The sequence below is a fragment of the Perca fluviatilis genome, chromosome 20 (assembly GCF_010015445.1).
Source record: "Perca fluviatilis chromosome 20, GENO_Pfluv_1.0, whole genome shotgun sequence".
In the NCBI taxonomy this organism is placed as follows: domain Eukaryota; kingdom Metazoa; phylum Chordata; class Actinopteri; order Perciformes; family Percidae; genus Perca; species Perca fluviatilis.
In genome coordinates this window covers 15,430,688-15,445,777 of record NC_053131.1, presented here as the reverse complement: position 1 = coordinate 15,445,777, position 15,090 = coordinate 15,430,688, and the positions used below count along the sequence as shown (strand labels likewise).

Below are 15,090 nucleotides of genomic sequence, written 5' to 3'. Positions count from 1 at the left end.
TGAAATGGAAAATTATAGATGCCTTGTGCATCACTTATATATATTTCTTTGTAACTCTGTAGGAAGTATTTTGCATGTTTCAAAACCTTGGAATCTAAATTGAATGTAAAAAGAGCTTGTGTGGGCTTGAGTAAAGATCTTCTGCATATCATGAGCTTGATGAATCCTATAAAGAGGGATTCCTTGAATGCAATCAGTTCTTTTCCATCAAACACAGGAGGCAGGAGCTACTGTCAGAGCTCTACCTGGCACTCCTTCTCCCTTGGCTCCATCCCTGTCCATCTCTCTCTCTCTCTCTGCACACCCTCAACCCCTCCTCCCAATATCCTGGAAAACATAAACATCCTCCCAGCCTGTGACTTTAGACAAGGAGCTGTGCAGGCTGGCTGGATTAGGGAGAACGTGGTGCCTCAGTCCCCGTGGTGCACAGGGTAAACATGGAGATCTGACGATAGAGGAATGGAACGGGGCGAGGGACCACCGGCTGCCTCTCATCTCCCCCACATGGCCAGATGCCTGCCTGCTATACACTCACACACTGCCCAATACACTCTCTATTATGCTCTCTTTTTTTTTTTTCTTTCTCTGTCTCGCTGCTGCACTAATCAAACACTGAATTCATGTGGTTTGTTGTTTACTCTTCGCAGTGTGAGGCATGGAACACACACATCAGACACTGGTTACAAAGCTGCATGAGAGCTCACTAGAGAGAAAAACATGTCTCATTCTGGTCGAGGCGACATGCAAACGTTACTTCTTAAAATGCGTGTGCACAGCGTGTGAGGTGCTCTTTCATGTGAGATTTTATGTGTATGTTCCAGAGAATATCAAAGAGTATGTGTTTGATTTTCTGTCAACAGAGTTGTTTGGTGCTTCTAGGTAACTTCGTGGAACTCGCCACATTCAGGGAGGTGGACTGTTTATGTGAGGAGAGAGCGTCTGCAATCTCTTGTTTACTTCACTTCATGTGAGGAAGTAAGTATGTGTGTGCGCAGATCTTTGCTGCACTCCCCATGCACATTTCACATTATCGAACCAGACCAAGTGTTACAATCCACTTTGCTAATCTTTAAGTGTGAAAGTAAGTGTGAAATAAGAAAATATTTAGATCTTGGATCTGGTATTGATTTTTACTGCTAGTGCCTGATAGAATATCTTTGAACATGTGGCCTCTAACCAATCACATTAGATACACAATAACCTATGTGTTGTTTTTAAAGGTCCCATGGCATGAAAATGTCACTTTATGAGTTTTTTTTTACATTAATATGCGTTCCCCAGCCTGCCTATGGTCCCCCAGTGGCTAGAAATGGTGATAGGTGTAAACCGAGCCATGGGTATCCTGCTCTGCCTTTGAGAAAATGAAAGCTCAGATGGAATCTTACCTCCCCTTTCTCTGCTTTACCCGCCCAGAGAATTTGGCCCGCCCATGAGAGAGAGACATCATGGCTTTCAAAAGAGCAAAGTGATGAAAAAATGGCACATACTAAGGAATGCTCATTGTGGGACTGGCTCTAGTGGCTGTAATTCTGCACCAAGGCTGAATTTCGGGAAAGAGACTTCATATACAGTATTAGGGGACCACTAAGGTCTATATAAAAGCATCCAAAGAGCACCATGTCATGGGATCTTTAAGACTTTTTTTTGTTGCACTGCTGCTTTGTTTTTCTGCTTTTGCGGAGAACTCTATGTTGAGCAGAACCACTTTTTATGTCTATTCGTACTTTCTAAAGCATATCTGTGTACCTTTTACAAAGAGTCATTACAGGACAATGGTTGCTAAATGGCTTCATCTGATTCATCCAGAAGATCTGTCAGATTATAAGCATTAGCCATATGACCTTTCAGGCACCACTGGAACAGAAAGACCTGCCACTTCTTTAAATTTATCCCATCAACTATTCATATAACTGCTCACACTGACGACATTTTTGACAGCGGTTTTGCTTTTTTAAGCGAGCATTTTGGGACCAGTCATTGGAATATTCCTTTGCCAAAGACAGACACTTTAATTAGATGTCATCATCTGAATGCTCGGCCAGCTCCTTTAATGCTCAAATCAATCATAGCTGCTTTTTCGCTTTGGTTTTAACATAAAAAGTCAATATATAATTAAGTTCAGATTCTATGTTTATGAGGAAAAGAGAGCGGTCTCGCTAATCTTGCAATCATTTACCTTTAACTGGTTGGACAAGACTCCACTTTCTAAAACCAGAACATGTGTCAGAGGTGTAATTAATCTTCACTTTGCCTTTCAGATTGGCATTATAATATGAAGGCAGCGTAGATGCAATTAACATCACATCAAAATTGCTGATTGTAATGGTTAATTTTCTACATCTGGAGAGTACAAAGATAATACAATGTGGAACGCAAAACACTGACTCACTGTAACTATGAGTGTTTCTGTCAGTATACACATCATGCCAACCCTGTTTGCCCATAGGCAGCAGCTTAACTCAGGAGTAAAAACATGATTTTCAAAAGGAGAACACATCCTGAATCAAAGTTAATACTCTGGGGTGTGCTGGAGTCAGATTTCGGAGCAAAAGAGTCTGTAATGGGGCCACGCACCATTAAACAAACTACATCCATCTCCATCACGGCAGTCAGACAATTGATTGATAGGTGAGTGGTGTGTGCGCGATTGTGTGTGGTATTCTCTGATACACCAAGTCACCTCAGTTATTATAAACGATTCAGGCACCTGAAAGCCTCATTGAGGTCTCTCAATCCACATTATATTGAAGAAGTCCTTCAGTATGTCTCTTTAATGCCCCATTTATTCACCTGTAAGTACAGCGTTTCAAATGGTGGGATCCGTAGCATACCTGTGTATCAGTTAACACATTTGATAATGTTTTTACGATACAAGTTTATCCACTTGAAGTTTCAACACAAAGTCTCTGTCTGTCTGTTTGAGTCATCTTTACTCTGTCCTCTGTCCCTGCCTGCCACTGACCCACTCGGTTTAAAAGCAGCCAATTTAGCCGATCAATGAGCATAGCCCTCTGGGTAACACAAAGAGCCAAGAATCCAATTTCATTTTGGTCTTTATTGTCGGCAGAACAAGTGGTGTCGCTTGGAGACGCTGTCATTGGGCTGTAACACCACAGGGAGATAATGTGGAGATGCATGGACACAGGTGGCACTGACTGACTTATTTCTTATTATGTCTTGATATCTGAGAACAGTTTAGGGCAAATGGGTAATAAAAAGAAGGATGAAATTGAGGGAGAAGTCCCCATGAGGTCCAAGAAGGTGTTGGCGTTAGAGGCCTTTTTTAATACTATCGATCCAAGGGGATTGATTTAAACACCTGATCTATCTCAATATATTACACTGAGGCCTAGTAGTGTATACTACCGTAAATACATGCCTTTATTGAAGAAGAATACGTATGTCCCTATTGTCCCATTTGAGCCTTTCTATTCACCTTATATTTCAAAAGCAAGATTCCTCTTGATTCATGCAGCGTTATGATTTTGACAGAATATCTCGCAGGATACCTCTGTTTTCTTGTCAGACAAGTCAGCAGACATTGCTCACATCATGCACCAGGCAAAGACAGGTTCTTCCACCACCAAGGAAAGAAGAAAAAAAGAAATGAAATCTGACACTTGTCTGTTTGTCCCAAACATATTCCCTAACAACAATGGCCCTTTAAATTGCATTAACTCAGCTGGAAAACAAGATTTAGCTCAAACAAAACAGGTTTTAGTGAGCGAGGTGATGCAAATTAACCAATTTTGTGCAACAGTGGTTAAAGCCATAAGGTCCCTGGGGGAGAAGTGGATTACTTTAAAAAAGACTCCCACGGCAAATAGCCCGAGAGAAGATTCAACTTGTGAAATGTTAGGTGAGACGGAACACACGACTTCTGAAGCTTCAGCTGTAATTTATTTGTGTATACTTGTGTGCTGTATGTATGCATGACCATAAAAATCTTGCGTGCTGCAAAAAGTGATGATGCAAGCGCCTTGGCTCACAACAGCCTCATCTCATCTCTATAAACACCATGTGACATGACCTCATCAGCTGAGAGGACACCCTCCGGATCAGCTCTGAGACTTTAATGACATGTTTAGAATTCCGTCAACTGCATGCGTGATGTCCCGGACTTCAAGGCAAGACTAACAAGGTGGATGACCTAAGGCGTCATCCAACAGACGAGATGTAGTGGTGTCAAATGTTAATGGACAAGGTGTTCCTGTTTCTATTAAGACAAGAACAGAAGATGGATAACCTCTTTTGTAGCAATAAATACAACATCCAACATCCAGTGTATGAGTCAGCGACATGGACTTCAGGACAATGACCAATATGTAAACTTCTTGCCATAAAAACTCCCTAAAATAGAATCCCTCCCCCAAGGTATAGAAACAAGCCTGTTACATCTGTTAACAGCTAGAATGCTAGAATGCCCCATTACCAATCCGACAAACTTCACACGGATTAATTAACGGACAAAATGAGCATGATTTTGTGAGCTTATAGGTTTGATGTTTTAACCTGTGATCCAGAAAGAGATTTGTCTAGAACATATGTCTTCTAGAGCCTTTCAATTCAGTTTAGCAGCTCCAGAGTGTAATTGATGACATCAAGATAGGAGTCTTGGCATTTTTCAGTGTTTAGCCCAGACCGGCCTTTTCCATGGAAACATATCTAGAATAAAATGGTCCAAGATAATGGGAATAGCATGTGTGAGTTCTTTTTAGGGTGGATGTTTTTTTTTTAATGCTTTAATATGTGAATCCAAGAGGTTAAGCGTATAAACTCATAAAGCCCATGAACTGTGTGTAATAATGTTGCACGTTATATTAAAAGTTGTGAAAATATATGGAAAGGGACTGCGGGAAAAAAAACGAATTCTCCATTATTTGCTTACCTTTTGCCTATTAAGGAGAAGGATTTTTATTATTTTTTAGTATTTCGTTTATATTTCCAGCAAAGAGGAACAAATAGTGTTTCCGTGCTGTGTAGGCTTCCAAAAATCACGTAAGGGAATCAATGCAGCACACACACACACACACACACATACACACACTGGAAACACATCAGACTACTTAGTGATTCAAGTTTATGCTATTTGCTGTTAATTTACAAACCAAAATATCCAAGGCTCTCAATTATGCTGAAAAAAACATTCACTTTGCAGAATTAAGTTATGGAAGACAATCAAAGAGAAATGGCATAGAAAAACTTAACAAGTCTAATGCCTGCTAACATAGTGAGGGGGGCATGAATGTCTATACCAAATGTCATGCTAATAAATCCAATATCGTAGAGACAGTTCATACAAACCTAATGGCGGCATCATTAGGATTTATCATCTGGGGACCATGAATGACAAATGTACAAAATGTGGTGCCAATCCATCGAGCGCATGATGAGATATTTCATTGGATAAGTGAAAACATCGGCCTGCTGATGCCACTAAATGAAAAGTCAGGAAAACAACAAAGCCAGTAAGATTCATCCTCTTGGGACAATGAATGTCTGTACACAACCTCATGACAATCCATAAAATAGTTGTCATGGCATTTCAATAGAAAACCAAAAATGTGAAGCTGCTGGTGACGCTAGATGAAAAGTCAGTGGATCACCAAGGTCAGTGTGATTTATGAATGACCGTGCATGCTTGGAAAAAAAAACCTTGCAAGAGCTCCTCTCTTTCTATCATCTTGGCAGCAAGTATTTGAACTTTCAGCCACCATTAAATATACTCTGACTGCTACCTCTTGACAGGTTTTGTCAGCAGTTAGAAAAAGAGAATAAAAGAAACAAGTGATCTCCATTGCTCTGAAGAGTAAAGGGAGTTTTTCTTCAAGGAAACATCAAGGCTTATCTGGAACCAGCTTATCAGCACATCTGCTGTCATGGCTGACATTGTCTCTGGCACTCCACTCACTGCAGGCGATAGTGGTGAATGTCAGAAACACGTTCCTTGAGAGCGAGATCCCCATGACATTAACAATGACTTTTACCAGCTGTGAACTTGAGGAATGAGGAAAGCAGAGCAGCACTTCCTTGAAAGTGAACCATGCCCTCGGTTCAAGTAGGAAGCTGCTGTGTTGAATGGCAACAGGTGCTACTCTGCTCCCTGTATCGTGTTACATCTTTTTAACTTTCCTGCATTTTAATTGTTTATGAGGCAGCACAATCTATAAACATCATCCAACCTCACGTCTCCTCGTCATCCACCCCGTCCTCCCAAGGGGTCCGAGGAATTCCACGTCACTGGGTGGAGCCATCATTGAGACGTCATTTACTTCCCATACACACTGTGAACACAATGGGCCAGATCCCACTTTGGTATGGGCTATATAGGGAACATCGGAGGACATCGGAAATAAAAAGGTATGCGTCCACGTCTAAAGCCCATCTACAAATGATTCTCTGTGCGCCTCAAAAGCTTTCTTGGAAGTTACTGCTGTCAAAAGTGAGTTTAAGAGTTGCAGTGAGACCCACGTTCCACAAGAACAGGATGTTCTTATTTGATTCATTGTTCCCACTGCGATGCTGCACACCTCATCTGATCTCACAATTGACTGCAGGGTGGATACAAGCTCACAGGCTGTTAAAATGCTGTGTCAGCTCTTCGATACTTTAAGGGTTGATTGCAGGAGTCTACTGTAAAACTGAAGTATACATTATTAGATCAAATGTGCACAAAAGCAGGGCAGATGTACATTTTCAGATTCAAAGAATGTGCCATCAAGGCTGAAGAGTCTGCAGGTTATTATCGCACCAACCAGAGAGAGAAGATGAACTTATTCAATTATTGTAGTTTGTGATTGCAATGACATTCTTCATACAGGTGTGCCCCAGAATCACTGCCACAGTATTACTAACACTTCATGAAGGAAAGAAAATGAAGTATTTGATGATATGTCATTTCAAGTTCTTTTGTTCACAATGACTGTCCTCCTTTCCAGGCCGTTAAACTGACCTCCTCTAGCAATTGTCCAACCTTTCAACTGTCCCCTGTGCTCACAATCATCTTTGTTAAAGCCTTCCTTATTTAACCCATGCCGAACGTGCTGCCATTCTATCACAGGTGGGGTGAGCAGCTCCCCAGTTATCATGGCCACTAACATCTCCGTATGGCTGTGACGTGTGCTGTGTCCTAAGCATGCACATAGACAGACTGTCAGTGGGCCTTGCTCTGATCTAATCTCCTACTTAATCTGGCACTTGCTTTTCTGCTGGAATGCCAGGTATAAATGTCAGATTTGGGCAAAGAAACCATTGGAGAAGTCTGAAATGCAGGAGACTGCAGTGGAGAGATAGAGAGTATAGGTGGTTGTGCATTGCCCTCTAGTGGAGAAACATAACCAGTGGACATTTACAATAGTTTGTATGCAGGACATGTGCAAATAACATTTTCAATTATTTGCCTTAGGTACATTCTGAAGTCTTTAATTTGCCTTTGTTAACATAACAAACCTGTCAGCCTGCCAGTTACACAAGTTTTTCTAAGCAAACCTTGTTCTCTATTACTGTATGTTGTAATTTATCTCTATTCTTCATCTTACTTTGCTTAATGCTGACTTATAAAATCTACATCTGTAGGACAACAGTGTACATTTTTTCATTTTTTTTTAAACTTTTTGTAGTATTAGTATCAGATTCAGTGAAGTTAACAACAGTATTAAGACTTTTTCATCATTAGTTCTCATGAAGCATCTCAGATGCTGCTAGAGACTAACTATATGGAGACCCTAAGGAGACGAGAAAAAAAAACTTTTTCTAACAAGTTTCTCATGCTCTCTATAATTAACAGGCCTTCAAGACTAAGAGAGTGAGCCACATTCGACTAACTTCTAAACACCCCATGAGCTGGATTGAGAACCTTAAAGCAGAGATCTTCAACAGGGGGTCCGGGACCCCTAGGGGGTCCTCAGAGTTAGTGCAGGGGGACTGGCAAATTATGTAAAAAAATATATTCTTTTGAAAGTTTCTTATTTAAAAATGTTTAATACGTCTGAAAATATACATGAATATGAACACAAAATTGTAATAGCAAAGATAAATTAGTCTATTTGTGAAAAACAAAATGTACACAATGAAGGTAAGCTTTCTATAGTTAAGTTAGCCACTATAGTAGCCGTACAGTTGAGCTCAAGGAGTCACTGTGCCTTCCAGATGTATGTTTAACATTAAAACATGATGCATAAATAATATCCATTTCTTTTCATCCATTCTGCCCAGTTTAATATGCAACTCAATTGTATACAATATATGGGGTAGGGGGTCCCTACTCGCTCTCTCTTTCAGCTTAGAGGTCCCTGGTCTAAAACACATTGAAGACCCCTGCCTTAAAGGATACAGCTGGCAATGTTCCATCTTGTTCTTACAGTCAACAGATCCATGAAAAGACCAAATCCAACAATAAATCAATCCTACTAACAACTACAACCTGTGCAGCCAAAACCTAAGAGTTTATTCCTCTGTACCATAGACCTGCTTTGATGTCCAAACTGTTAAAAACATGAACCACAGGGTGCAGGGGCGATTCCAGGATTTTTTTAATTGGGGTGGCACGGGGTGGGGGAATCAGTGAGGGGAGCCCAGGGAATTTTATCAGAATACAGTATAGAATATCTGCTTAGATATTAAGGAAACATTGCATAGGATAGAACAACACAATGTAATTTTGCTAAATAAAACACATCACATTCACTATTAATTGCGCTTTTTTTTTTTTTTCCTTCAACAAATTGTGTATCCAAAAACAATACACATTTCCCATGGGCTTTTAGGGAGAAAATTTGGATATGTGGAAATGAAGTGGTCATTGTGTTAAGGGCTGGGAAGATTATTTGTCACAGAACTGTATAAAAATAAAGTGCAATACACCAACAACAAACTTGCCTCAAACTTCAACAAAGAAAACCTTGCTGTACACAGTTCTCAGAGGACAGGAAATAGAACAGAAATACAGTGCAATACACAATTTATTTCTTACAGCAACAAGTGCCCTACAGTGAGTTCAATAGTAGGTTTCTACTTATAAAGTGGCCTCAAATTTTCAACAGAGTACTCGTTTGCCAGGCAATGTGTGTTTAAAGTATATATCCATTTACCAAATGGAAAGGCAGCAATTGGCAGAGCAGGCAGCAAAGTGACAGTACTCTGATTCAACGGAAATCAAATTTGTCAGATTAACAGCACTCTAGCCCCCCACCCCCAATATTTCAGTGACCCCACCTCTAGACCCGCTCCTGGCTGGGTGATGTGTCCATTCATTAACATGAACATGGACACTCACATACCCCCTGCTGCAGTAAATACTCACCAGCACACCGAATGTTTAATGAGGCTGAAAATAGACCCCAACAAAAGCCCGTTGTTAGAGTAACATTTTCCAAAAACCACAGTGCCTAGCCGTTTTAAGAAATGACTGAGCCTTTAAAATGACTGGGCTTGGGGAGAAGTGCCACCGACAGGGTTGGGATGTCGGAACACTGACGCATTGTTCTGCGTAAGGGCAAATGAAAAAACAGAAGAGACTGTTATTAAATAAAAATTACTTTATTTTTTAAAATAAATGCATTTTTTACAGTCAGAAAACAGAACAGCAGGACATGCACCGCTGCTCCCGACACTGGAGGAAAACAAAAACAACATCAGAGAAAATAAACACAGACTAGGCTTGGCTTTCTCTTACCTCTGTTCACTTATGCTGATTTGTCTCAAACTCCAGGGTCTAAACAATGTGGGTCTCCTTCATATGGACATTATTAAACGGCACACTTCAGTTGTGACAAAACCAGACAAATAAGTGAAGTATTTTAAAAAGGCGCTGGGCAAATCAAATTTGCAGCAAAAATTAAGTATCACGGTCAGTCTAAAGAATGAGCTAAAACACAACTCGGGGCCACAAATGGACAGAAGAGGAAGCAGAAAATCAATAAAATGAAGGCGAAATGCAAGAAGAAGAAAAAAAGAGCACATTGGAAAGGCATACGTATTTGTATTTAAAGAGAAATTATAATATGTACTCGACAAATATCTTTATCAAACCTGGAGTTTGAGACTAGTGTTATCTTCATATATATATTCATATTTATCTTCATCTGAAAACTCAGTAAGGACAACGTATGCAGGCACAATTATGAATACTACACATGTTGACAGATGGCTTCCCCCTCTTCTTTTCTGAAAGGAAAGACTTCCAAATCCCCAAAAAGCAGAAAGAAACTGTACAATTCTATAAAACGTTTGTGTTTTTACATTAGTTACAAAAAAATAATACTTCATTCATTGATCCTTCATATTGAGGACAGAAGGAAAAAAAAAAAGAAGTTGCATATTCATTCTTCAAACTCTGTGACCTTTTGCTGGTGTGTAATGATAAAAATGATGATAATAATAATAATAATAATAATACTATATGGTGTGAGAGACAAAATGGCAATAAAGTTAAAATGTGGTACAAGGGAGCAATGATTCCTCCTGTTACATAGTGCACATGCACTTAGCAATGAGATGCCAGGGCTTTCCAATCTTTTTGAATTTCAAGCATGCTGTTGAGATTTAGCAACTTGCTGTTGACATTAAGCTGTGGTCAGAACAGCAGCCATAATTGGCAAATCATTTTCAAATTCACACTTCAAGGCCAGAAGATGAAAACACATTTCCTTCAAAAAGGGGGACAGCCTAAAGCTGGGAAAAGATAAAGCTTTGGGTTGTCTTCAAATTTCTTTTAAAAACTGGAGGACATATTTTTAAATACACTTGAACATTAGTAATCTACCTTAGGTCAACATACCAACTGACAATTTCTTTTTTTGAATGCGTTTTCAAGAAACCGATATACTGAGCACTAGAACTTATGACTTTTTAAGATGACATTTTTTGCAGAAAGGACATTTACATCAAGATTTTCAAACCCACAGGACATCCATCCCAGTGCGCTGAACTGTAGTGTGTTTCCAGACAAGCTCACTATTAGCAGTCTATTAAATACAAAACAAAACTCAGGCTCTCAATGTCACACCTCAGCTAACACAAGAACAAATTTCATTCGACTCGACAGAGGAACCAATCGCTGTGGACTAGCTCTGGAACAAAGACGACAGACATCAAAAGCAAAAAGGAAATTTAAAGACAGCTTATTCATTAACAGGACTGTATACTGTAGAAGTGCTTACATGTGACTTCAAAAGAGATTAAACCCTTCATATAGTGGATAGGATGGACATGTAGTGCTGCGACCTGTGGCCTTTGCTGCTCACAGATAACCTTTTGATTCGACTCTCTGATGAAGTCCCGTTTTTTTTCTTCTTTTTTTTAGGATAAATAATTTCGATATAACTGTATGTAGGTATCTGTGGCATTACGATTACAACACGTGTTATTGACAGTTAGATGTCAGCTCATTTAGTCCAGTTCTAGAAGAGAGGGGGGAAAAAAAGGCAGTGGAGAGAAAGTGAAAAAAATAAAAGATTCTTTGGGATTTTATCTGGTGTTTGATTGGTTCTAAAGGGTTGTCATGGACGTAAGTTGATGGCCATCAGTCCAGGAGGAGAGGAGGCAGGTGGTCGTAGGAGAACAGAGGAACTCCCCGGTTCAGGTTTGTGTAAGGCTTCTGTTCAACCACAGGAGTCTAGGTTCAAAAGTTCATCTGGACTGCATTCACCAGAACATTAGTGTTGTAACAAATGACCTCGTCAGTGTTAATGCAAACATAAAACTAGAACAATAAAAACGGTGTCAGCCATGGCAATTTTAGTGCTGGTCTAGATTCTCCAGCACAGCTCTAAACAGACTGAGAAATATAATAAAATAATAAAATAACCCATATGCTGTGGTTCCACCACCCAGCCGCTCCCCTCCTGGCCCCTGACCTACTATGGTTAGCCCCTGGCGGTTCGGGAGCAGCTCAGACCCAGCCGCTGGTCAGCTTATAGAACATCTCCTCGTCTAGAGACTCGTTCTGGTCCTTGGCACGCGTGGACAGAAAGATGTAGCCGCCGATGAACTCGTGGACGACCTTACAGTCCACCTCGGCACAGATGAAAGACAGACTGGGCTCGTCGGCAAATTCCACCGTCACCTGAGCACACAGAGCAAAGCACATCAGTCATGCTTCGATAACAACTGGTGGAATGGAATTGCATTTTCATTCAAATGTCTTGTCATGCCACCAACGGTCTAAAACCCAAAAGTATTTAATTTACCATCTTAGAAGACTAAAGAGTGATTTATGGTCCTGCCGAGGCGCCACGCAGAGCTTTCGCCATAGCCTATGTTAGTGGCCTGAAGTTTATACTTGTGCGTTTGTGTGTGCGTCGAACTAATAGCAGGGCTGGCGTGCGTGCGTGTGTGTGTGTGTGTGTGCGCGCGCTGGGGAGTGTGTGGTAGAGCGAGTGAGTGAGTATCAGTGATTAGCATCGGAGTGAGTAGTGACTCTAGAGCAGGGCTCTTCAAAAGGGGGTCCGGGACCCCTAGGGCGTCCTCAGAGTCAATGCAGGGGGGGGGGGGGCTCCAAATCATTGCACATTTTTTCAAAAATGAAAAAGTCTCAACATGAATCTAACATTTTATTAGCAAATATAAATCCCCACTGATGATAGGCTTACTGGCCTATAGGTAAGGTAGTCACTTCGATATCTATCCCCAGATACAGTTCATCCTACGGATTCACTGTGCCACATGTATGTTTAATATTAAAACATGATTTATAAAATGATGCCAACAATTATTAGGCTATTTTAATAGCTTAGTATTCTATGCAAAAAAGGTATGCATAAAGGTTTTAGGCTGCCCTACACGTTATTGCAGGCCCCATATGCAACTTCATTTTATACAACATTTGTGGTAGGGGGTCCGTCTTTTTAGTTAATGGGTCCTTGGCCTAAGAAATGTTGAAGACCCCTGATCTAGAGGGATAGTGAGAGAAACAAAGTGTCTCCCCTTTGCTTTCTGACCACGGTCAGATAGCTGTAGCAGGAACATTTCATGTTTTTTTAATGGAGAAGGAGAACCAGGAAATGAGTAGGGGGGAAATGCAACGCTACCAAGCCACGGCCAAGCGACGTGCGTCGCCGCGACATGTGGTTACATTTGTCAAGAGGTGTACATCAGGCTACGGCGTGGGGTCTGTGTCTCCACGTACCTACGTACGTAGCCACGGCGTAGATTTAACCCAGAAGCATAAATCACACCTAAGAAAACCAGCACATGATTACATCCGAGAAGACTAATTGCTTAAAAGAGTGCTTCAGGAGCACTCAGATTTAGAATAGCACTCCTAGAACATAGTTGGACTCGCAATGAACAAAGTATCAAAATCGATGCAGCAGAACCGTCAATGTTACCCACAATGCAGCTTGGTCGCCGACAATTCACTTGGATATTAGGGTGTGTTATGTTAGTATGCTAGCCTCAAGCAGAGATGAGGAGCAGGCTACAGGTAGACAGTCTGATGACCTCACTTCTTTCTGACTCCCCACCCCCTCCCCAAAATGGTCTTATTAAACCATCAAGTGACGCTGACTAAAGTGACATCACTTGAGTCCTAGCAAGTGACCTCAATTGAGGCAATTTTCAAGGTCCCTCTGGTGCCACAAAAGGCTTTATACAACTTTTATTTTCACGTATACTCCCCCCAGACCTGTATGGAAACTTTGATTAGAAAAAATGTCAGTTCCCCTGAAATCAGTTGAAAAGTTTCAACTCCAGAAACAACATTAACTCCCAACACTGAGTGAGAGTAGGACGCAAATAACTTTGAAAACGATTACATTCAAATATATGAAATGGGTTCCCTACCATCTTGATCTCCCAGTTGACATTCCACTGTTTCATGTTGCTGAAGCGCCAGGTCTTAATAGCATCTCCAGTGCTGGCATCCATCCGGATCAAACGGTTGTAAGTGATGCCGATCAGCTCCTCCCGCTTTCCACCCTGGAACCTGCAGAGAAGAAGAAAAGCCACTGTGAAATGAAACTGTGCAGATCAAATGACAATATGAGTCCCCGTCAGCACATAAAACAGAGAGTGGGTGGTACAAGTGGAAAGACACATCAGCTTACTTGGCGAGGAAATGAGTGATTCCAAACTCAGGCAGGGACTGCCACGCCTGGATGAAGCGCATCTTGGCCTCGATGAGACTCATCTGGGCCACATTCTGGTGGGCTTCAAGGATCCGGGCTGAAATCTGACAAATACACAACCACACACATCACACACGTGACATTTCAGGGTGCTTCCACCATTTGAGTCTCTAAAAACACCAACACACGCCACACTGTAAACAAATATATCCCATCACCACACTTAAACCACCTGACGCACCCAAATCCACACACAGTGCGTAAACAAGCTGTGGCTAATTCCATAAAGCCATCAACACACACAGTGTCAGCCAATAAGCAGAGGGCTGTCACAGTGGAACTCTACTTCACACAGCTACAAAATAGACAGACAAACAAATATAAACCTATGAGCCCCCTGAGGAGCCAGACTAAGGTTAATGTGCGAGTGTGCATGCATGTGTGTATTCCCATACTGTCCCTACATCCTTTTTAGGGCGGCAGCCCAACATTTGATCAACTAATTTGCCTGTAAGAGCAGTGTAACAGAGACATCCAGAGTAAATAATAAGTAATCCATCACCTTGAACCTCCCACATTACAGTCAGCTACTGATTCGCATTGCATTATTGAGCTTAATTAAAAAAAAAAAAAAAAAGCAAATATGGTTGTGATAGGTTCATAATTTCGTTGGTGTTGATTCAGCAGTCACTGTTCAACTGCATTACAACAACAAAAAAAAATTTGCTTTACTGTGATGGATCACTTACCTTCAGCAAGTTTCTAGTCTCTGCTTTACATATTTTACTGACTAAAACACATCACTCAAACACATTAAACCTATGATTTGCTTTGATAAATGTTCGGCATTAATGTATAGAACTGCTGTTAAATGGGCTAAAACATGCAAAAACACCTGCATGGTCCATTTATTTTACTGAATATCGTGTGTATTTTGTTTACCAGTGATGGTACAAACACAATACAGATGTCCCAACATTGTAGCAATAGAGCTAGGTGTCATTTGTCTTATGGCACGCTGAAA

The 15,090-nt window shown here is 40.9% G+C and overlaps 1 protein-coding gene across 4 annotated transcripts in view; it reads right to left on the bottom strand.

Moving 5' to 3' along the window:
- Nucleotides 1-9,521: 9,521 nt before the first annotated feature.
- Nucleotides 9,522-15,090, bottom strand: part of fermt2 (fermitin family member 2) — a 42,782-nt gene continuing 37,213 nt past the window's right edge. For all 4 annotated transcript variants that reach the window (XM_039786741.1, XM_039786742.1, XM_039786743.1 and 1 more), the window contains 3 exons: nt 14,046-14,170; nt 13,783-13,924; nt 9,522-12,064 (listed from right to left, as the gene is read on the bottom strand). In XM_039786741.1, coding sequence (XP_039642675.1) covers nt 11,891-12,064; nt 13,783-13,924; nt 14,046-14,170 — 441 coding nt within the window. In that variant the 3' untranslated portion in view covers nt 9,522-11,890. The remainder of the gene's footprint in view (nt 12,065-13,782; nt 13,925-14,045; nt 14,171-15,090) is intronic.